General features: G+C 40.4%; 1 protein-coding gene across 3 annotated transcripts in view; it reads right to left on the reverse strand.

Annotated features, from left to right (window-relative positions):
• NTRK3 (neurotrophic receptor tyrosine kinase 3) overlaps positions 1-24,669 on the reverse strand; it is a gene marked incomplete at its 3' end in the record, with an annotated part of 368,520 nt that overhangs the window by 234,575 nt on the left and 109,276 nt on the right. For all 3 annotated transcript variants that reach the window (XM_081337317.1, XM_081337316.1, XM_081337318.1), the window contains exon 4: positions 6,285-6,353. In XM_081337317.1, coding sequence (XP_081193443.1) covers positions 6,285-6,353 — 69 coding nt within the window. The remainder of the gene's footprint in view (positions 1-6,284; positions 6,354-24,669) is intronic.

Raw genomic sequence — 24,669 nt, forward strand, 5'->3', positions numbered from 1 at the left:
AACTTTGGCTCTTTCATGACTCGTGGACTTCAACTCCCAGAATTCCTGAGCCAGCAGGCTCAGGAATTCTGGGAGTTGAAGTCCACGAGTCATAAAAGAGCCAAGGTTGCCTACCCCTGAACTAGGGGAATTCTGCCCAAGTTGCTAAAGAATGAGAAAGAAGTTCAATCACATTTTTTTCTTCATCAAATTGATGGAAGCCTGGTGCATGAGGAGGAAGGATTTCTTTGCTTTGCACTAGTTTGACTAAAGTAAGAAAGAAGAAACTAGAAAAAGAGTTTCTGTGTAAGAGGGGGTCAATTAGTCCTATTCTTAGCACCCTTTTCAGAGTTATTTTTTTCCTTTAGTTGCAGCCATCTGCTTAAGAACCACGGAAGTTGGAGCTGGACCCAGAGCTGGAAATTTCCTCCTCAGGGGATGTGATTCAGCCCAGTGTATTCTTGGAAAGGGCAAGTTAGTTTGAAGTGGCATTTTAATTTGTATAAGAGTAGAGAAGAAAAAAAGAATGGAGATGGGACAAGCTCGGAGGGAGACTTGTTTTACAATGAGGTCCAAAGAAGGATTAAAGACTTCCAAGGAAGCAAAGGGCTATGATTTGGTTGTTATCAGAAACATGGAGTGAGTATTTACTTTGAGCATGGCATTTGTTGAATAAAGGTTACTCCTGAATTTGCTTTCTACCACTTCTTGCGTCTGCTAAAAAAATACATTTGCTTTTATGATTTTGTTTCAAAGAAAAATAACAGGTTACAAGTTTCTCATGACTAGGAGATGCTATTCCTTCTCTTATTTAAAGCTGAGATGACCAAAAGCTATCTCTGAATGTCTTATCTTTCATTGTTGAGAGTCCCTTAGACTGCAAGGAGATCAAACCAATCCATCCTAAAGAAAATCAACTCTTACTGATCTTTGGAATGACAGATGCTGAAACTGTAGCTCCAATACTTTGGGCACCTGATAAGAAGAAAGGACTCATTGGAAAAGACCCCGATGTTGGGGAAGATTGAAGGCAAAAGGAGAAGGAGACGGCAGAGAATGAAATGGTTAGACAATGTCTTGGATGCAATGAACATGAATTTGGGCAAACTCTGGGAGGCAGTGGAGGATGGGATCATGAAGAGTCAGACACTGAAGAGTCAGTGACTGAATAACACTTCCCTCCAATCATTCTATCTTCCCTGCCCTCGATTAAATACTAATGGGAAGACTACTGCAAGGAACTTTCTCGGATTGGGAAGTGTGTATGGCAAGGGAGACTTCAGAGTGATGATCAGACGTGCAGCAGAAAACATCAACACTGTTGTTGTTGTTATTGTTGTATTATTGTATTGTTTTGAACTGTATTGTATTGTTGTTGTTCCACTATTAATAGCTTCAAGAAGATATTTTGACAACAAAGTAGAACAACTTAGGAAGAAAAAATATGAGAAATGACAAACAGATTTTGGCAGAATATTGGATATTGCTCTGACATGGAAGATATGTGTTCACTCCTCCAATTAAGTGGACTAGGAAAGTATAATGGGGGAGATATGTCTATCTTGCCTTCTCCCTGCTTTTATCCCAATGCCTGCAAGGTTGAATCATGAAAAGCATAGCACGGGGGGGGGGGATGGACACAGAAGCCGTGTTTCCAATGGTAGACCTATTTACTTTAAGGTACATTGGAGAGTCTAAACCACTAGGCTCATGCAGGCAAAGCCAAGATAATTATAGGAAACTAGAAATCACTAATTTCTAAACACACATAGACACAACATTACAGGACCTTCAGAATAAAGTAGGAAAAATAAACCTTTTTATGCAATGGAAGAATGTTTAACCAAGCCTTTAAAAGCCAAACGTTTTGGATGACATTTAGAGAGAACCTGAATGCAAAAAAGGAGTATGTTATGGCTCCAAAAGTTTCAAAACATCCTCTCAAGGCTGCTTTATGAACCAATATAGACCCTGCTTCTAAGAAAAGCCCCTGGTGGTGTAGTGGTTAGAATGCAATATTGCAGGCTAACTCTGCCCATAGCCTAGAGTTCGATCCAGAAAGGCTCAAGGTTGACTCAGCCTTCCATCCTTCCAAGGTTGGTAAAATGCGGACCCAGATTTTCGGGGATGATATGCTGACGTTGTAAACTGCCTAGAGGGTGTTGCCAAGCACCAGGAGCGATATATAAATCTAAGTTGCTATTGCTATTGCTAAAAAGCAAAACAAAGCCACTATTTATTTTATTATCCATCAGCTCCTCATATGGAGCTCCTCTAATAGTTGGACAAAGCTTCTGTATATGCACTGTGTTTTTGCAAAGATCACCCCTCTTTCTCTCAGGCCTGGTATCTCTGTTCCATAAACCCTGGATCCACTTAAAATCCAATCTGAAAACTCCATTGCCACAAACCAATTCTCTTCCTTCAAACTATTAAGCGAAATAAGACAAGAAAATGTTGATGCTACCATTAGCACAGGGGATCAATTCCAATGTCAGCGTTTTAGCCAGATGCTGTCCCTGAGAGTGAGCATTGCTTTATCTATGCAATGTGGCCAATTGTTCTTTTTCTTCCTTTAACCACTCAACAGCAAGGAGAAATAGTAATAAAATATGCTGAGCTTACATTGATGGTTACAGGCTGACTTTCCTTGGGGATAACTTTTTTTCTTTTTCTTCTTCTTCTATAAATCACTTCTCATTTACAGTTTTATTGATCTCAGGTAAGGGATATGAATGGGATATTCCCGTGGTCTTCTGGGATGAATCCTACGTAACGTATATGTGTGGGTTTTTTTTATTATTTCTGATGCACAACTATGGCTGAAACTCAACAAAACAGGTTACCAGGGCACCACTCCATTGATTTCATGTCCGCTTATTCTTCCTGAGCAGGGCTGAATGCTTTATCTATAATTCAGAAGGCTACAAACCTGCTGTGTCCTGAAGGACTTTGCAGGTCCTGAAGGAGATGCTAAACTATCATTCTACAGAGGTAGGAATGCTGTTTCAGTTGTAGCAACAAAGGAGGCCAAAAAGTCTCTGTTTTGTCGGGCTTGTGTCAGAAACACAGGCAAGGCTATTGCACAAAAATGCCGGCTTTTGGTATCTTGTAAGATTCCAGTCAACATCTTCCCAATATTCAATTCTCTGAAGTTCAGGTTCCAGCTAAACCAACAGCAATATTGCTGTGGCTTGACTTAGTCAAAGGCATTTATTATGTTTTGCTAAGTTACAGTATTTAAAACTTCCTTGGTCAAGAGGAAAATGGGTCATATACAATCATATACAATCTAAGCATATACATAATGTTTTTTTTAAAAAAGGTTTTCAAAAGGTTTATTTTATTTATTTACAGGTAGTCCTTGACTGATGATCACAACTGAGTCCAAAAAATTTTGTTGCTAAGGGAAACATTTGTCAAGTGAGCTTTGCCCCATCGAATGCCCTTTGATCCCACAGTTGTTAAATAAATTAACTGCGGTTGTTAAATGAATCTGGCTTCCCCATTGATTTTGCATGTCGGAGGTTCGCAAAAGGGGATCACGTGACTTTGGGACACTGCAACGGTCATAAATAGGAACCAGTGGCCAAGCAGCTGAATGTTGATCACGTGACCCTGGGGGACGCTGCAAAAGTCGTAAGTGTGAAAAACGGCCATAAGTCACTTTTTTTCACTGCCGTTGTAACTTTGAATGGTCACTAAATGAACTGTTGTAAGTTGACGACTGCCTTTATTTATTTGTTTATTTGATATTACACATTACATGTTTGCTTAGTTGTGAACATGTACAAAAGTAGGTGCTTTCTAAACCATAAAGGTAAAGGTAAAGGTTCCCCTGCACATGCGTGCTAGTCGTTTCCGACTCTAGGGGCCGGTGCTCATCTCCGTTTCAAAGCCAAAGAGCCAGCGCTTGTCCGAGGACATCTCCGTGGTCATGTGGCCGGCATGACTAGACGCCAAAGGCACACGGAACGCTGTTACCTTCCCACCGGAGTGGTCCCTATTTTTCTACTTGCATTTTTACGTGCTTTTGAACTGCTAGGTTGGCAGAAGCTGGGACGAGTAACAGGCGCTCACTCTGTTACGCAGCACTCGGGATTCGACCCGCCAAACTGCCGACCTTCTGATCGACAAACTCAGCATCCTAACCCACTGAGCCACCACGTCCCTGCCTTCTAAACCATAGTGTCCTGCAAATCCTCAGTTATGATTTCTTCAGCAAACCAAATATTAAGCAACCCAGGACTTGCTAGGTCTGAATCCGTCATCTGATTCATTTTGATGGTGCACAGACATTTTTTACTAACCAAGGCTGAGAATCTCCAAGGAAGTTTTTGAGATTCATCAGAAAGACCGAACCAAGCAATGAACGAGCCTGCACAATTTACAGTCTCATAGATTAATATTAATGTTATAACTTGAAGCGGTAGTAGATCAGTAGAAGTGGTAATAGCAGTTTATTAATTGATTAGTCTTATGACCAGCCTAAATAATAGATCGTTAGTCAATACATTTTTAAAATAAAGACAAAGTGCATAGGAAATTTGCCATTTCTAGCTTCAGTGCTAAATTACTTTTATGGGTAACCCAGCTGAGAGCACCCTGTGTAATTTTGTATATGATGGTTTAAATATCCAACTCTTTGGCTCTTTTACAAGAAAAAAGAGCAAAATTTTCTAGGGGACAGTCAGAAACATGTGACATCCTGTAAATCCTTCTCAGATTAATACACTGAAAGGATCAGCTGCTACTTTCAAAGAATTTGTCTTTCCTGGGTCTATATTAGATATTTAATTGCTGACAAAAGGGTTGTCCAAAGTCAACTAGCCAGTTTCCATAACTGAAGGTGGCCTTGAACCCTGGTCTTTCCAGGCCTAGTTCTAGCATTTTAACCACAAAACTGTACTGGTTCTCTGTTTCATTAATTAGTTCCCTATGTACTGAACAGAGGTATGTGAGTTGTCTCATTTAGTCAAATGCTCCAGTTGAAATCAATATGATTTGAACATTCAAATTGATTCAGATGTCTAGACCTCCAGCAGAAAATCCAATTTGATCCGCTTTAGGTTACTAAAATTCATGGGTGCAGAAAGAGCTCCAGATTGTTTCAGACTGATGAGCTATTCTGAACTATGGGTCAGATAATTCCACTCCTTGAATAATCCACTCCTGTTGTCATTTTGAAAATTAGTACAATTTAGTAGGGAGGGTTTCTTGACAACTTAAATCTTTGGAGGCTCCTCTACATAAGAATATCCCAACCTTGATAGTTTCCATGTGGGTGGACTTCAAGTGCCAGAATTCCATTGGATATGAGTTCTAGGAGTTGAAGTCCACTCACTAGAAATTGCCAAAGTTGGCAAATGCTTCTGCTCTACAAGGTATTGAATCTGCAGATTAGCTAATTGTTGCAAATGGGAAAACTTTTAAGATATATTTCAGAAGAGGCAGTGACATGTCACCAGCATTTTTCATAGCAACCACCCCTTTTTAATTATCTCTTCTGATCCTCCTCCCTCTACTTACAAGTAGAATGAAAACTTAAGATCGAATTTGGGTCAGTCCCCGGTACCAGAGTTTTACTCCTCCGAGCTTTCGGATTCATGCTGGAGCCCATCTTCAGGAAATTTCTTTCTACTGAAAGAAATGCTCCAGTCGAATCAATATGATTTGAACACGACTGCTTTGGGCTGTTGTGTTTATGTGGTGCCTTCCTATTGGCTGATTGGTGTGCTGATGGCTGACAATTGCCTGTTGTTTCCTAGTGCTGCCAAGTCCTGGGCTCCTAAGTACTTGATAAGCTGGTGTAAATTGGCACTCCTGTTAACTGACAAGGGGCCCGTTTCTCAGGCTTCAATCCCTTCCCTGGCTGTTTTTGTGCCTGCTCAACCAACAATCTTAGCAGTTAAAAAATTGAATGAACTGTATGTCATTGTTTATTGCAATGTGAGGCTACCAATGAGTTCGGGTCTTCTCATCTGATCACTCACTTGTGTTCTTGCAATCTGGTGACTAGCTTCCTCCCTGTTTGTCTTACATAGTCACCTGGGCAATCCACACAGGGGAGTATCAATTGCCAGCCATCGGCACACCAATCAGCCAATAGGAAGGCACCACATAAACACAACTCACAGAACAGCCCAAAGCACATATTTCAGAAGAGAGACATTCCCTGAAGATGGGTTCCAGCATGAGTCCCAAAGCTTGGAAGAGTAAATATTTGGTTCTGGTGACGGACCCAAATTCATTTTCGCATCATTATCCTGGGACACATATATTTGCCTTCATTCATGAAAACTTACAATTCCGTAAGCCTCAGCGTCTTGAAGAGTAACCACGAAAGAGTGGTCAGCCGGTTACCTGAGAGATTTCTGGGGACAAAAAGAGAAAGAATTTACAATTAATCAGTCATCCACTTCCCCTCTGCAGGCAGATAGTGCAAGTTGAAATAAACAAATAAAATTGTTAGAACTGAAAATATTACAAGTTTGGAATTAAACCAGAATTCCCTTTCCATTTAAATCCTAAAATGAGAAAAATAAAAGTCAAGGGGAAATCCACAGCATGTGAAATGCTCTCTCTGAGCAGGGATAGCGATGCCCATTAAATTAGGAAGAATCTGTAGCTGCCATTTCCAAGGATTAACTAGCAATCTAATTTTCAAGGGAAGTAGATCCAGTAAATAAGCAAATATTGATCAAAATAGCATATATTCCAGCCATTTTTAAAGCAAAGTTGAATGTCCAGAATAATCCAGAATCTGTTTATTTGTACATCAGAATCCAGCAACTGATGGAAATTATCCAGATTAGCAATTATGTATTACTTTATGGCTTTAAAAAAAAAACCTATTTCATTCCAAAACATTTACTATTCCAAACAGTGGAAGCACGTAAATTTCATTGCTTCTAATCCATTGTCAATATATATATGAGCAATAGACAGGAATAATAGTTCACTACTAAAGTTATCTATTATAAATATTATATAGTTGTGACAATGGATAAACAAATAAAGTATATAAATATCTGGATATAATGTGAACATTTAAGAAGCCTTTCTCTCTTACTTATTGTTCTTTCAATCTTCATAGGGAGACAGTACTAACATAATCTTCAAGGTCGTTTCACTAATTCAGATATAATTATTGAGTTTCCTACATCACGGTACTGACCACTGATTAAGTCCCAATGCGATTTGCTTTGAGTTTAGCATTAGGTGTCAAATGACTCAATTATGGCTTGGGGCTATCTGTGATTCTAGTCACTGTGATTAACAAATCATGGTTAACAAAGTCATGGCTTAAGAGAATTTGTAAACCCAATCGAGAAAGGCAAAGCTATGAGGAAAATTAATGTAATAGAGCATAATATAATATGGTTTAATACAGTAGGGTAGGATAGGCTAAGGTATCATAAGGTAAAGGTAAAGGTAAAGGTTCCCCCGCACGTGCGTGCTAGTCGTTTCCGACTCTAGGGGCCGGTGCTCATCTCCGTTTCAAAGCCGAAGAGCCAGCGCTTGTCCAAGGACGTCTCCGTGGTCACGTGGCCGGCATGACTAGACGCCAAAGGCGCACGGAACGCTGTTACCTTCCCACCGTAGTGGTCCCTATTTTTCTACTTGCATTTTTACGTGCTTTCGAACTGCTAGGTTGGCAGAAGCTGGGACGAGTAACAGGCGCTCACTCTGTTATGCGGCACTCGGGATTCGACCCGCCAAACTGCCGACCTTCCGATCGACAAGCTCAGCGTCCTAACCCACTGAGCCACCGCGTCCCTTAAGGTATCATAGGGCATAGTAAACAGACCAGTTTACCAGACTGTTAAATTCCATAGACTTTGCATGCATGGATTAATTTTTTTTGTTATGTAATAGCTCATTTTGCATAATGACATAACTGACATTTGAATGATATAATGTCCATCAATTACATAGTTTGTTTAGTGACATCATCATGCAAGTTACACAAAGACTAATGCAAATTATGTACATCACCCCAATGATATACATTCTCCAATTTCACCATCAATAATTAAGGTCATACAAAAGTAGAAAGCAAACATTTTCTCCAGAAAACAACATTAACAAAGTTCCCGCTTGTAGCAGTAAGAGGTTTGTGGGCAGACTTTATGTTGAAGAGCATATTTCTAGGATCTTTGGCTTTCTGATTCTCACACTACAATGTGTGTAGTCCGATGCAAACCTTAGTATCTTAAAACTAGAGGAGACCATAATGATCCAGGTGGCAGGTTGTATATCAAAAACTAGGAAGAGGCTAGAAAAGAAACTTTACAAAATCAGAGTAAGGAATTTTAACACCAAGGGAATGAGAGAGAGAGAGAGGCCTAAAATTGTTTCTCGCATCTTTGTATTATTCGTGCTAAGACTGTTGCCATGGCAACCTGAGATCAACTTTATGATAAAGTCCCTAGTCCAGCTGAGAAAGGCATAACTCCTCACCTAAAGTGTGAAATCTATTTACCCCAGGAAGTATTTATAAGCCAGCATCCTCAACTGCCCCTACCCTTTACTCTTTCTCCAAGACAATTTGGGGAACTATCTTGTTTAAAGGAGAGAGGGAAGAGGAGAGATAGAAATTATAGTAAAGAATATTTCATTTGCACAATGCAGTCAGCTTAAACACCTTTGATGTTGTTGACCCATTATATAAAGACTTCTGTACATAATTATTTTAAAACATTAAGTATATAATGTAAGGACAATATTTTTTTAAAAAAAATGGGGGACAGTACCCCCCTGCTGGACTTTTTTATAGATTTGTTTAGAAATAGCCTTAAAGAAATCCCACCCGTTTTTATTCACAAATTTCTGCAATGTGTTAACTCTGCTACTATTTGATGTAAATTCATGAAGATTTTTTTTCTTGTACAAAATAAATATTCATCTCTCTCCCATGGAGATATTTTCAACATATGTTTACCAGGTTCTTATACTGATACTTCTTTTAATATTCAAGTTTCCATGGCATACACTTTTTTCCAATGGGCCTGTCAAAAATTATTATTGTTATTATTGTTGTTTTGTTGTCATCTGAAGAAAGGTAAACCCCAATAGACTCCATTCAATATTTAAGTAAATCTCAAATTCTGTCTCACACATACCCTTGAAACTCTCCCTTTTTATTATATGTTTTGACCAGAGTTGTTTTACACATACACCAGAACAGTAATACTTCTGTGCAAGAATGCTTCAGCATTATGATTTGAATAAAATTCAGAACAGCAAAGAACTCCTTTGATATACAGTACTTACGATGCAAAATTATAATGTAGCTTCGTTGACCAGATTTTATATGAATCATCTGTAGTGTTTTTGGCATAAGGAAAGAGTGTGAAATCATAATGTGGTTTGGGGAAACATATTACAAGAACCCAACCACAGTGGTTGATAAACCATGATCAGCAGCCTAGCACATTATCTGAAGCCAACTGTGGCTTGTTCAAAAAAAACATGACTTATTGTGCTGCTTGAATAAGCTTGCTCTCCCTTGCAGTGCATATACACGGACAGCTTCCTAATCTAAAGCCTTTATTCATATTGCATTGCCAATGTGTAATATATTATATTTCTCCCAAAACCATCCGTATTTCCACTGTTCTCGCACTCACGCTGTGTCTCTCATCACATGCGTCCTAAGAGTTACACAAGCCACAGGATTCTTCCCCTCTTTCCCAGCTCTACTGCATATTATAATGCCCTCTTGTTGTGACCTTGTTTGCTGCCACAAATGGCAAGGTGCGTGAATCGTGAGCAAGAAAACCAAAGGCTCATTAAGGGCACGGCCTGTTAAAGGAAATGCTTGGAGCCAGGAGAGAGGAAGTCACGAAGCAAGCTCTGGGAAGCTGAGACCATGACAGCCCACAACAAGATCACCATTTAACTCTTTGCACACACCAAACCACCAGCTGCTACTCTGTCTCCTGCTCAAGGCTTAGGAGATCCAGAGAGACCTGAAGTCTTCGGCATTCAAATACCCTTCTGTTCAGGGAGAACATCTACATCAGGGGTCTTCAAACTTGGCCCTTTTATGACTTGTGGACTTCAACTCCCAGAATTCCTCAGCCAGGCACACGTGTGCCTGGCTGAGGAATTCTGGGAATTGAAGTCCACAAGTCATAAAAGGGCAAGGTTTAAAGACCCCTGATCAGTGCTTTTTTTGTAAAAGAAAAAGGTGCCGGAACTCACACATTTCATACAACCCGCCTTGCCTACCCTACAAGGTTCCATCCAAAAAAGGTGCCGGAACTCCGTTCTGAGCGTTCTATGACAAAAAAAGCCCTGCCCCTGATCTACATGATGCATTGGGGAAGAAGCTACAGTTCGATCTCAGTTTGCAGAGATGTGAGTGCAAGACTGAGATGATGGGAAGCAGAAATAGCCCCAAACTAATAAGTTAACCTGCCCTGAAAGTTTTCATGGGAAGAAGAATCAAGCTGTCCACTGGACTGTTTGTTCCATTTTCCAAGCATTCACTTTTAAATTAGGTTCTCACTAAGTCATCAGGTGGTGTGTTTAGTTTAAGGTGCTATGCAAACCCATACCATTATGGTCTTCAAAGTCCACCCAATGCATAATGCATACGTACATTTACTAATGCTGCTAACATCGGATGCTCTTGCTTTGACAACAGATGAAAATGCAGCCATTCTCTCTATGCTTTTAGAATTAGTTGGTGCTGGGAGGGGAGATCGGGATAAGAGTTCGGTTAGCCATAATAATAATAACTCTGCCATGGGAATCCAAGGACAAACTGGCTCCAGAGCTAATAACGTTTTGGTGGGCTGGAGAGCTGGGGAGAAAGCCCATGCTTCAAGCTAATTGGGGAATGTGATTTATGACTGTTTATTGGGGGTGGGAATTGTACTTTGTTACTTTGTATCCAGAGGAGGGGAATTTAGTTTTTGGGTTCAACTATGTAGTGCCTAAGGGACGCAGTGGCTCAGTGGGTTAGGATGCTGAGCTTGTTGATCAGAAGGTTGGCAGTTTGGTGGGTCGAATCCCGAGTGCTGCATAACAGAGTGAGCACCTGTTACTCGTCCCAGCTTCTGCCAACCTAGCAGTTCGAAAGCACGTAAAAATGCAAGTAGAAAAATAGGGACCACTCCGGTGGGAAGGTAACAGCGTTCCGTGCGCCTTTGGCATCTATTCATGCCAGCCACATGACCACGGAGATGTCCTCGGACAAGCGCTGGCTCTTTGGCTTTGAAACGGAGATGAGCACCGGCCCCTAGAGTTGGAAACGACTAGCACGCATGTGCGGGGGAACCTTTACCTTTACCTTTATGTAGTGCCTATTTTTTGTTTCCCGAACAAAAGATTCTTTAAGGAAAACAATGCCTCCAAGTTCTTTTGAAGGGTTTCATCTGTCAGAACCATGACATTTCAGCTTAATGAAACCCCAATTAAGCAAAACTGAGTTCAGTGTAAATCTAAGCGGTTTGAAATATTTTTTTTCTTTTTCTGATGGGAGGCAATGTCTGAAAAATATGCCATTTGGGGGGGAGGGGAAGAATTTTTGGATGAGCTTCTTTTAAATGACCAAAGTGTCACAATCTCCGTGATTGTGGAGGAAGGTGAGTAGGGCCTTAGAACAGCCCTTTTTCCCACAGATGAACAAGACTAAAAATTATGGTTCATGTTAATGTGGGGGAGGCTGATATTGATTATTAACTATTCATGACTTAGTCTGAAGTCCAGTTTTCATCTTAGGTTTCTCTTGACAAGTGCACTATGCCAAGCTAATGTTCACCAAAGGGAATTTAATCTATTCACTGTGTACAAAGTCTGGGCACAAGTGCCATTTCGGAAGTCTCAAGAGGATGAAGCACTTGTCCAAGTGAAGGAGAAATACTCCATAATTTTGCAAATAGAAGAGTCCTCCTTTAATGGGGACATCAGCCCTGTTGTTGAAAAAGACCCATAGGAAAACTCCTCCTTGGGTTTCTCCAAGGAATCTCTCCCTTGGACTCGAAAAGGACAGATGGGTGATTTGGAAGCAATATTTCCTGTATTCATATGAGTGGGGAAAAACGTGGTCATGTATGTTTGTGGTTTAAACCCATAAAAATGGATAAACATACAGATATGCTTCTGAACACTTCAATCTGTTCCTCGGTTTGCCTCAGTTAATTAATGACCAGTGAAAGGGACTGTGAAAGTTGTAAGTGAAAGCAGCTAGAACATACTATATTACAGAACATTTCAATGTTCTGGCCTATACAGAGAATATGGAAATAAATTTATAAATTATGAAAACAAATGCCCTCAGAAATTGTGGGCACTCCATTTCTGGAGATTTTTAAGAAGAGGCTAGGCAGTCACTTGTCTGAAATGGTATAGTTCTCTTGATTGAGCAGGGGGCTGGACTAGAAGGCCTCCAAGGTCCCTTCCAACTCCTCTCCTCTCCTCTCCTCTCCTCTCCTCTCCTCCACTCCACTCCACTCCACTCCACTCCACTCCATTCTATTTTCTATTCTATTCCATTCCATTCCATTCTATTTACAGTGGAAAGCAAGAAAGAATGAAGAGCCAGATATACTGTATATACAGTAAACAAGAACTTGACCACCTTGTTGATAATTCAGTGCAAGAACTGAGTTTTACTGCACTCCTGACCCTTTCACCAATCTCTGTTTTTCAAAGAAGTTTTCATTCCTTGAAATAAAACTACTAGGAAAAAAATGCACTCTTTCTACTCCTGACATGAGCACACAAAGCTCATCCATTTTCTGGAGGGATACAAACAAACTCCAAAATACAGTAGAGTTTGAAGAAAACTTTTGCCACATTCCTGGAGATATTAACTGAAGAGAGTAGAGCATAGGCAGCCAAGTACTACAAAACATGAGCTACTGATTCAATGGTGGCTCCTGAGCAAACATGGCAATGACATGGCTGCCTTCTCCTTTTCACGAGTAGGCTTCTGTTACCATTATAGTTAATAATTTCTGATTTTTGCTATATATGGCCACTCCAAGGGGTCAGAAATAAACTCTTCCCAAATGAAAGTTCTGCTCTTTATTGATATTATCAATAATGGTGGAATATCAATGGCTTTTAAATGAAGCAGGACAAGACCTTTCAATATCTCAATGTCTACTTCCAGTCCTTCATTTCCAGCATGTTTCAAATCCATGTATTTATTAGCCTAGGCTCAAAAGGTCGCTAATGCAATAATTAGATACACTATCTGCAACACAAACATTTCAGTTCCAGCTACCATTATATCAATGGATGCTAAAATGCTAAGCCTTTTGCCATTTGGCAATCAATCCTGTGCTTATCCTAATAAAGTACATTGCACTTTGAAGTCATCCAATCAAAATTTATCAGGATTTTAGTCTTTTGTCTCAAGTGCCTTCTTCACATTCCAGCATGATGCTGCTTGAAATACTGATGAAATTGAACCATTGGGGGTGAGTTGCTAACTCAACCTATTTTCACAGGTAAGTTGACTTCTACTTAGAAGATATAGGCAATCCTCGACTTACAACTGTTGTAAGTACTGTTTAAAGTTACAGTGGCACCGGAAAAGTGACTTATGACCACTTTTCATACTTATGACCATTGCAGCACCCCCCAGGGTCATGTGATCAAAATCCAGATGCTTGGCAACTGGTTCATATTTATGTTGGTTGCAGTGTCCCAGGATCATGGGATGACCTTTTTCGACCTTCTGACAAGCAAAGTTAATGGGGAAGCCAGAGTCATTTGGCAACCCAATTACTAACTTAACAACAGCAGCGACTCACTTAGTGACTGTGGCAGAAAGGTCGTAAAATGGGACAAATGTCACTTAGCAAATGTTTCACTTAACAACAGAAATTTTGGGCTCAGTTGTGGCCATAAGTTGAGCGCTACCTATAGGCCAAGAAAAGTCCTCCCTCCCTGCCCAATATGACTGGGCCTTGTCAGAAGAAGTCAAAGAGCACTTTGATTTAGATGTCCAGGGGGGGACAGAATTGATACATCTCCTTACAGCCTTAAAGAATCTCTTTCATAGCCTTTTGAGACTGGTAAATATCTCCTTGGGATTACTTCTCTTGCATACAGAGCAGCACTGGTCCTAGCACAGTACAACACCCAACCATTGATGGAGGGAAGGTGTAGTAATCTTCCTTATGTAGAGTGTTTCTGAGAGGTTCAAGGGCCCAGGATCCCAGGGCTGATGTTATTTCAATATCCCAGGCCACACAGGTGAACCCTCGCTGTTCAAAGAATCTTATTCATTACTTCCAGGTAAAATTGGACCGAAGGGCTCACTTGCTCTCCCCAAATGGCGGAAAGGGACTGGCCTCTTTGTACAACGGCTGCCCTGGAATCAAAAGATTTACAGTGCGAGAATTATCAAGAGAAGTGATCATGCCTCTTTATATTTGCGTTAGTGAGGCCACTCTTGGAATGCTGTGCATAATTCAGGTCACCACGATAGAGAAAAAGATGCTGAGATGCATCTTTGTGCAAAGAAGAGCAACAAAGATGATGAAGAGTCTGGAGTTAAATCATGCGAGGAACAACTAAGGGAACTAGGTATGTCTACTCTGACAAAGGAAAGGTTCAGATTGGGGGGAACATGATAACTATCTTCCAGCATTTGAGGGGCCGTCACCAAGAAGAGGGGATCGACTTATTATCCAAAGCACTAGGAGGAAGGGGGGGGAAAGTAATGGGTGGAAGCTGGTTAAGGAAACATCCAACCTAGGAGAAATTTTCTGATAGTAAAAACAATCCATGAAATAGGTTGCCTCCTGGAGTTGTGAGTGCTCCATCCCTGGGTTTTGGGGTTTTTTTGTCTTGTTTTGTTTTTAAAATAGACTGGACACCCATTTGAAAAGTTGTCTCCTGCCTTGTGCATGGGGTTGGACTAGAAGAGCTCTGAGGTCCCTCCCAGTCCTATGATTCTATGTTCTAGTGCGCCAATTGAGTGTGGACCAACCCCATCATTCAAAAAACACTGCACGATTTGTACTTTCTTTCATCCCTTCACCAAGCAGGTGGACACACTTCTGAACAAATCAATCGGCTGTCCATCTTACTTACTTACTTTAAGAACGCTTAGAAGAACCAGGGGTGTCAAACTCAATTTCATTGAGGGCCGCATCAGCACTGCGGTTGCCCTCAGGGGGCCAGGTGGGTGTGGCCTGGGTGGGCGTGGCTAGAGTGTGTATGGCCTACTGGGTGGGCGTGGCCAGCTCAACATCGTTCGCATCAAGGGTGCCTATGGGGGCCTGGGCAAGAGTGGGACAGATCTGGGGGTCTCTGGCAGGAGGAGGGTCTCTGGGCCAGGGCCAAGGAAGTGGGGGACGTTCCCTCACTGTTTCCAGGATGGCTTCACAGGCCGCATGAAACTACTTCGCGGGCTGGATCCGGCCCCCGGGCCTTGTGTTTGACATGTCTGATCTACATGTATCACACTGCATATCCTCTGTAGATGGAATTATTTTAAATGCTCATTAATAGTTTTCCTATTGTCAAAACAGATTATTTGAATGTTCACCTTTAAATGATCCCAAACTATTAAGGACTTTAAGATTTAAGACTAGCACTTTGATCAGGGATTAAAGCTTTCCCTAGAGCTAGTGAAATTAGGGATCCCTCACCTGATTCCTTGTAGGAAGGAATTTTTTATGTATTCATCTATCTGTTTTAAAAGCATACAGTGCATACATCAAAAACTTAATATAACTGAATAAGAGTTGGAGCATTTCATCCCCACTGATATGCAGACTAAATGATATACCAACATTTGTCCCTTTAAATTTCCCAAATGTTTTCTAGCTCTGCCAAAGCATTTTTTAAATATTGTATCTCAATATGTTTGAGAATTTCTTTTGATTTTTCTCTTGATGATGTTTTTGAGCTTATGTTATTGTTCAAGATAGCTAAGGCACCTGGATCATGGAGTGCATTTCCTACACAAAGGACCATTGGCAAGGGATGGGCTACACCTCACGAAAACAGGCAAAAATGTACTTGGAAAAAGACTGGCCCAACTCATCAGGAGGGCTTTAAACTAAAACTGAGGGGGCATGAAACCACTTCGCGGGCCGGATCCGGGCCCCGGGCCTTGTGTTTGACATGTCTGACCTAGAGACGTCTTGAAAATAAAGACCTGGTGGCAGCTTTCCTTGATTCTTTTATAAAAGTGAAAGGTCAGGTAGGGCACAGACCCATCAAGGGAGGTATCCACAGTCTCACTGATCCCTCTGAACAGCATCATAGAGTTTCTAATTTTGTGAACTTATTCTCCACATTTCCCGTTCACAATATATCTATGTGCGTAGGCGTGCATTCAGTTGTCTGCTAACTAGGAAGAGAGGCAGAGTCAGAGCTAGAAGAATGAAGGAAAGAAAACCTTATACCAAACCATATCGGATCATTTCCAATTTGTTTCTGTAGAAAACAAACAAGAATCGCTCGCTAAGGTGGCGTGCGGGAACGCAGTCTGTGCTCCGATTCCTGGCAACGTTTGTTTGCATTTTGTTGAAAGCTTCCGAGATTTTTCCAGAGGAATTTTCTCCTTGAAAATCCAGAGCAATTGGAAATTTAGTGTGAAGGGAAATGGCATGTTTGTTTTTCCCTCAATTAAGCTCCGGAAAAATAAAAAAAGGCTCTACTATTAAGAGGCATTTTTATTCAGCTAAATTAAGCCAGATGCCTCGTTAATGACACTTACCCACAAGAGCCTCTGTAATTAAGCTGCAAGCTATATTATTGTGATCAGTCCTAGGCAATGGCAGTAGGACACGCCTGCTAGGAAGGCGCCCTTAGCATCCTCTCCTCCTAGGGATGGTGGGTTTGTTTGAACAACAACAACGAAGACCCTTCCCCACCCTCTTCAAACAGGCCTTCTCCTCCATGGCTGCCTTTCACTTCAGAGCTGACACTTCTGTGTGTTTGTTTGTGCACAGGCAAGTTTCTCGGTGCATTTTAATAACAGGTTGCCAGCTTTTTTGTTGTTGTTGTTGTTGTTGTTGTTTTTTAAAGAAAGCTGATCTGGAGGACAAATTGCACAAAGCTGCCAATGATCAGAGAGCATGGTTGTAATAAAACTAAAAGTGTAACCTGAACTTCTTCAAGGGCCTGGTGGTAGTCCAATGCAGAGCTGATGGTGGGTGAGGGGAATTGCCGTGTCCTGCATGACACACAAGGGTGAAACCACTTGACCTTTGTAAAAAGTCCAGAGAAGAGCAACTAAGATGGTTAAAGGCCTGGAGACTAAAACATATGAAGAACGACTGCAGGATTTGAGTTTGGCTAGTCTAGAGAAAAGAAGAACTAAGAGTGACATGATAGCAGAGTTCCAGTATTTGAGAGGTTGCCACTAAGAAGAGGGGGTCAACTTATTTTCCAGAGCACCAGAAGGCAAGACAAGAAACATTGGATGGAAATGAATCAAGGAGAGAAGAGATCTGGAATTAAGGAGAGACTTCCTGGAACCACTGGAACAACTTGCCTTCAGACATTGTGGGTGCTGCATCCCTGGAGGTTATTAAGAAAAGACTGGACAGACACTTTTTTAAAAAAAATCCCATTTATATCCCGCCCTTCTCCAAAGACTCAGGGCGGCTTACAATCTAAAGCACAAATCAATGTGCTTTAGCAATAGCCTTCATTCTATGTATATGCCTGCTTATTAAGGCTTTCGCCCCCCCCCCCAAGCGGCATTATTACAAAGTCAGCTTATTGACCCCAACAATCTGGGTCCTCATTTTACCTACCTGGGAAGGATGGAAGGCTGAGTCAACCTTGAGCCTGGTGGGACTCGAACCTGCACTAATTGCAGGCAGCTGGTGTTACTTAAGGAGGCATTAGCCCACTGCTCCACCAAGGCTCTTGTCCGGAATGGTATAGCATCTCCTGCTTGAGCAGGGGGTTGGACTAGTAGACCTCCAAGATCCCTTCTGGCTCTATTCTGAATTTGAATTTGAATGAGAGAAAAAATGGCCAGGCCTAGAGATGACAGGTAAACTGTTAAGATGTGCTGTTTTGCATTGGAAATTGCATGCATTGCTCACAACACAGACCGTATGCCTCAGCCATCCCCTATCTGACAAGAATCTGCTGGGCTTTTTAAATTCCTTGAGAGAATTGAGAACATTACATTCTATCTCAGAGTAGCTTGTTTTTCCTCTGTCACTGAAGCCATTGGCCTAATTAATGACTGTAGGGTCCTTGGTGTTCTCTGAGCTTGGCTGTTTTCTTGCAGACGTTTCATTCCCCAATGAGGTAACATCCTCAGTGCTAGAAGGGAGTGGGGTTTGTTGGGAGGATGAGGAGAAGGAGAAGAGGGTGGAGATGGAGGCAAAGAACTATGGGGTCCTTGATGCTCTCTGAGCTTGGCTGTTTTCTTGCAGACGTTTCATTCCCCAACGGGGTAACATCATCAGTGCTAGAAGGGAGTGGGGTTTGGTTCATCTGATGCAGGCCAGCATTTCCTTGATTTTTCAGGCATCTGAGCCATTCCTGCACATGCTCATTAAAGATTCCAACAAGTGTGACAATTGATCCATTCTTTGTTAATGAAATCCACAGAAATCCTTTAACAAACTGCCATATTTCGCATATCAAGCTGCGTTTTAAACCCCCCCTCCCCCGGAGTTATTTTAAATCTATTTCATCTGCATGTCATTGTTAGCAAGGTATCAAGGATATCATTGTTAGCAAGATAGCAAGACAGCAAGGCTGCCAATTTCTCACATCAGCCTACCCCGTAGAAAGTAAAATTCTAACTTAGCTGATATAAAGGCAGATACTGTAAGCAACAGTTGCATTTATTGGTGAAGCAGTACCTATCTGCATAATGCTGGAGACTCTGTGGGCATGAGAAGTCTCTGTTCCCAAAGTGTTACACAGAGGAAAGATAGGGGAAAGAAAGTGATGCTGCATTTATCAAAAATTGTATCTAGTGTAAGTTTATTTCAATTTAATGTTTAATACAATAAGGCACAAAGAGTTGCCTTGAATCATGAGATGGGCAGCAAATGAATTTGATGAATGAATGAATAAATGAGTGAGAAAGATAGATAGATAGATAGATAGATAGATAGATAGATAGATAGATAGATAGATAGATAGATAGATAGATAGATAGATAGATAGATTGGCTTTCATGCCTCAGGTGGGACTAGAACTCACAGTCTCCCACTTTCTAACCTGGTGCCTTAACCACTAGGCCAAACTGCCCCCTGTTATTATTCTTTAAGGGATTCTAACCCTACACTCATATATCAAGTGGGCAAATATCTTCACCAGGTTTATACAACTGCACCAATTAATTAGATAATGACGTTTTGTTGTCCTTTTTTTTCCTTTCCCCAATAACAAATAGTTGTTTTTAAACTATTTCTTTTTTTCTTTATTTGGTTGCATTCTTTTTATTATAAAGACTGGTCAAAGACTGTGATAAGGATATTTGATTTGATTTGAATCCCCTCTCTCTCCCCCCCATCCCCCAAACCCGTGGATGTTTGGTGGAAGTTTTCCCTCATTTAGACAGAATATTTATTCCCTACAAATAAATGTTGAAAGGTGCACCAATACTTCTCAGGATGCAGCAGTGCTGTGGATTAGTCTCTGCAAAAAAATAGCCTAAAGTGAAAACTTCAATAAATCAGCACAAAGACTCTGCGGGCTTCAGCCAAGACAATGCCTGTCAAAGGGCATGGTGAACAAAGTCTGTCAGGAGTTCTATGCTCCCCTCACTCACAAACAGGAAAAAGTGAATGAGTTAGCAGAACTGGATTCATTATTAAACTGATGGAACAAGTGGGGTTCCGTGGCTGCCAGGCACACTCCCTCTCTCTCATTTCCTCACAAAGACACTGCTTGGGATCCTGCAAGTGTCAGGAGGCATTATTCTGTTCCATAAATATGGAAATAAGGAGAAGAGGAAAGCAAGCTGACATTTCTAAGCCATTTTTTCGCTTACAAATGTGGATCCACAGAATTCAATTATTCTAAACCACAGTTGGGTTGGAGAAAATAGGATAGCATAAACAAAGAGTCAAATGGGTATGTGTGTGTCTGACTTCTTGTTTATGCCACTTATTTGCTCCCCCGAAGAAGAGGGGGTCAAACTATTCTCCAAAGCCTCTGAAGACAGGATACCAAGCAATGGATGGAAACTAATGAAGGAGAAAACCAAACTAGAAATATGTCAAAATATTCCTTACAGTTAGAACAATTAATCAGTGGAAGGGCTTGCCTTCAGAAAATTGTGGGTGCTCCATCACTGGAGGTTTATAAGTAGAGACTGGTGGGCCATTGGATTGAGCTGTGGTGGCGCAGTGATTAGAATGCAATATTGCAGGCTAACTGTGCCCACTGCCAGCAGTTCGATCCTGACAAGTTCAAGGTTAGGGGAAATGTCACAACTTGGGAGACAGGGAATGAAAAGAGAAATGGAGGGAGAAAGGAACTGGGAGTTGTTTAAGAAATATAAATGGGCAGAACTCCCCCCCCCAAAAAAAAATACCCTACCCAAATTGTCTTCCTCATGCCTAGCAATTTTTACAAAAACAGAAAGAAACTTCCTGCATGATTTAATTGCCCTGGCTTGGAAAACTACTTGGCAAAGAAAGAAAGTGAGAGTCAGATTTAAAAAACAAAAGATTTGACCTTTTAGAGGGGGCATTATATGTTTAAAAACTTTTTTGAATAAGATTAAAAGAATGGATGACCCTTAGATATAATTAGACTTTTATAATGAAAGATATGATTTAGAATTAAAATAGCATCTCTTTTTTGATATGGGAAATATGAAGATAAGAGGAGGACTGATTTGAATAAAACTTTTAGCTATATAAATGTAATTAATATTGAGAAAATCATAACTGATAAAAATATTTTAAATACCGATGGGAAATCAAACCTTAACAAGAGCACAAAAAACAGGATATTGATTAATGAATTGACATTATTGATTTATGAATTGATATTAGTAAAATATGATGAAGATGCTTACATTTAACTCTGTATACATTAACAGTACCAAAAATTGTAACAATGTAATGAAGGGAAAATGGAAAAAAAATAAGGAGAAGGAGGATCAGGGGAAAAATACTGGATTGTGTAGTATTGAACAGATTTATATTGAAAAAGTTAATGTTAAATATTTGAACCTAAACAACATGTTGTTTACTAAGCATTAAAGACTGTAATTCTTAAAAATTAATAAAAGATAGATAGATAGATAGATAGATAGATAGATAGATAGATAGATAGATAGATAGATAGATAGATAGATAGATAGATACATGGATGGATGGATGGATGGATGGATGGATGGATGGATGGATGGATGGATGGATATAGATAGATAGATAGATAGATAGATAGATAGATAGATAGATAGATAGATAGATAGATGGATGGATGGATGGATGGATGGATGGATGGATGGATATAGATAGATAGATAGATAGATAGATAGATAGATAGATAGATAGATAGATAGATGGATGGATGGATGGATGGATGGATGGATGGATGGATGGATGGATAGATAGATAGATAGATAGATAGATAGATAGATAGATAGATAGATAGATAGATAGATAGATAGATAGATAGATAGATAGATAGATAGATAGATGGACGGACGGACGGACGGACGGACGGACGGACGGACGGACGGACGGACAGACAGACAGACAGACAGACAGACAGATAGATAGATAGATAGATAGATAGATAGATAGATAGATAGATAGATAGAGTTATACATCCACCATCCTGGGCCATTTTAGGAGATGTAGTTTGGGGAGATGTAGTCCAGACATTTTCAATATAACTTAATAAATTAATAGAAGTTGAACCAATAGTTGCAAGCTCTTACCTGTACTGATACATCCTGGGTATGACAGAACATTCCATCTTAGGTATTTCTACTGAATTTGTATTGCAAACAAAACAGGACAGAGACCAAACTGATAGCGATAACTAAAAATTCTGATAGGAAGTACACAAGAAGGTCTTAAATTAATTATTATTATGTATGCATTACTTGCTCCTTCATATTGCTTTGTTTTGCTCCTAGGTTTATTCTGTGCAAAGAAATAATGGAGAGAATGCCTAGTAAATAGCTATATTTATGGAAATTACATAAATTACCCTACCTTCCCAAGAGAAAGCAAGCACATTTATGTTTGGGAGAGGTCAGAGAAGGGTAAAGAAGGACTGGCAATTTCAAGTAAGCTGGAAGCATATTGCAATTTCTCCCTTGATTTTCCACTGGCTTCTTAAGCCAATCTGAGACGCTGGTTTATACAGGTAAATCCTGAATATAGTCTCCTTCCAGCAAAATTCTGTTAAGAACTATGCTGAAATCTGTTCTGTAACTTCTCAAGCGTCGTTCTCCTGACTAAAAAGGCTCTCTTTTTCAAATTGGATGGTTGAGAATTTCTTTCAAATTTCTCAATATTTATGAACTTAAAGGATGAGTGCTGGTTGATGCTGATTTTGTTCTCTGTGATACCACTTTCTATTCCTCTGAAGCTCACCAGTTCTGCTCAGATGTCCCAGTCTAAAAGGAACTAATGGGAGAAGCTTCTTCGTGTTCTCTTGATTGATTGATTGATATTGATTATTGGGACTTATTTGCCGCCCTATCTCCCGAAGGACTCAGGGCGGCTAACAACAATAAAATACAATAATACAAAAGTTAAAAAGAAATTAAATTAATAGCCCCAGTAGAATAAATTAAAATTAAAATTAAGTTAAAATTAAAAACATAATTAAAATCCCTCAGTCTAGGCCAGCCTGATGGAAAGGGAGTGTTTTGAGGCTGCGGCGAAAGGACCGGAGATCCGGGGCCATCTGAAGCTCAAGGGGGAGTTGGCGCTCAAGGCGCTTAAGGCGCTCCCACAAAGAAGGCTCTCCCCCTGGGGGTCGCCAGCCGACATTGTCTAGCCGACGGCACCCTGAGGAGGCCCTCTCTGTGTGAGCGCACTGGGCGATGGGAATTCGTTCCCGGCAGCAGATGGTCCTGCAAGTATCCCGGGCCTAAGCCATGTAGGGCTTTAAAGGTAAGTACCAGCACCTTAATATTTGCTTGGATTTCATGGAAACCAGGAAGTCAGTCTGATTGCCAGAAAGAGTATTTTGTACTGAAAAACCATATATTCACACATCCTTCCATGAGGTTAACCACGTTTTCCATCCAATTAAATGAAAACGTACGGACAAAACACAGAGTAATTTTTCTGCATGTTAAACTATAACTTTATAATGGAAATTCCCTAGGTCAAGACAAACAATCTTTTTGTGATTAGAAGTATTATTTTGGCAGAGAAATGAGGGAGGCACAGACATAGGACCCTCACCATAATTTTATTTGTATGAGCTATTAAGACCTGGCTCTTTTCCCTGGCCTTGGACTAGGCTAAGAGGGGGGTCCTTTTATGGGTTGTTTTATGTATCAGATGGAGGTAGATTTCTGCAGTCTGTCTGCCTGCCTGCCTGCCTGCCTGCCTGCCTGCCTATCTATCTATCTATCTATCTATCTATCTATCTATCTATCTATCTATCTATCTATCTATCTATCTATCTATCTATCTATCTATCTATCTATCTATCTATCTATCATGGTGTGGATTATTTTATTTAAATTTTGTATATGTCATAGTGCCCAGTGTCATTATAGAGTTGGGTTTCTTATAAATTTAAATAAATAAATTCAGGTAGATATGCAGTACACAACCTGAAACTCTGGTAACGCCTGTGTCTTCTTAAAGCTTTAGCTGCAGCCCATCCCATTGTCTTCCCAGATTTTTTTTTTTAAATTAAGGCAAGATAAATTAGTACGAATACTAGCCTCCTCTCCCTCATTATTATAAGGCGTTTTGTAAACTAGTGATGTCTACATGTTTATATGTGTGTGTGCATGTGTGTAAAATGTTTAGTATGAGAGAGAGAGAGAGAGAGAGGAAGAGGAAGAGAGGGGAGAGAGAGAGAAAAAGAGTGAATGAGTACTTGTGCTTTTTAATTTTTCTGTTTGATTTTTTTTTATTTGCCAGTATGCATTTTTTTTCTCTTTTATTTCATGGTTCTGTTATTTTGTTATTGGGTCATTTATTAATTATTTTTAAGTATTTCATTGCTTCTCTATGGTATCTTTATTATCTGTGTTGTCTTGTTATGAAAACAAGAAAGTATTGGGGAAGACAGGAGAAAATATTAAATCAGCAATTCTACGATTTGCATTTATTTCGCTTCCTCCTGACCTTGCCCACTCTTTTCAAGTACAATCTCCACACACCACTCAAAGGGCGAGTGTGACACTTGCCGTTGCGCATGTGAGATAAAAAGGTGCTTTATGTGCTTTATAAAAGAGGGACAATAAAGTGGCGCTCCGTAAAGGTTCTTTGGAGGGCATGGAATGCACATATGCCACTGGCAACAATTAACGGATTCACATTCAAGGGTGAACCAACCCCTGCTCAGAAATGTAACACAGTGGTCAAATCCATCAAGCAAACTTGATTCAGTCGTTCTGTGCCTTGACAGACAGGCTGTCTGAGCAGAGATTTTCATCTGAGCCTCTCCCTGCAGCCTCCTCCTCTCCTCCACCTATGCCATGATAAATTTAGATCTATCAGTTCTGGGATACAACTATATGCCAGACTTTTTCCTGCTCCAGTGCACAGCAATTGTATGGGAGATTTG

This window comes from Vipera berus (assembly GCF_964194415.1).
Source record: "Vipera berus genome assembly, chromosome: 12".
Classification (NCBI taxonomy): domain Eukaryota; kingdom Metazoa; phylum Chordata; class Lepidosauria; order Squamata; family Viperidae; genus Vipera; species Vipera berus.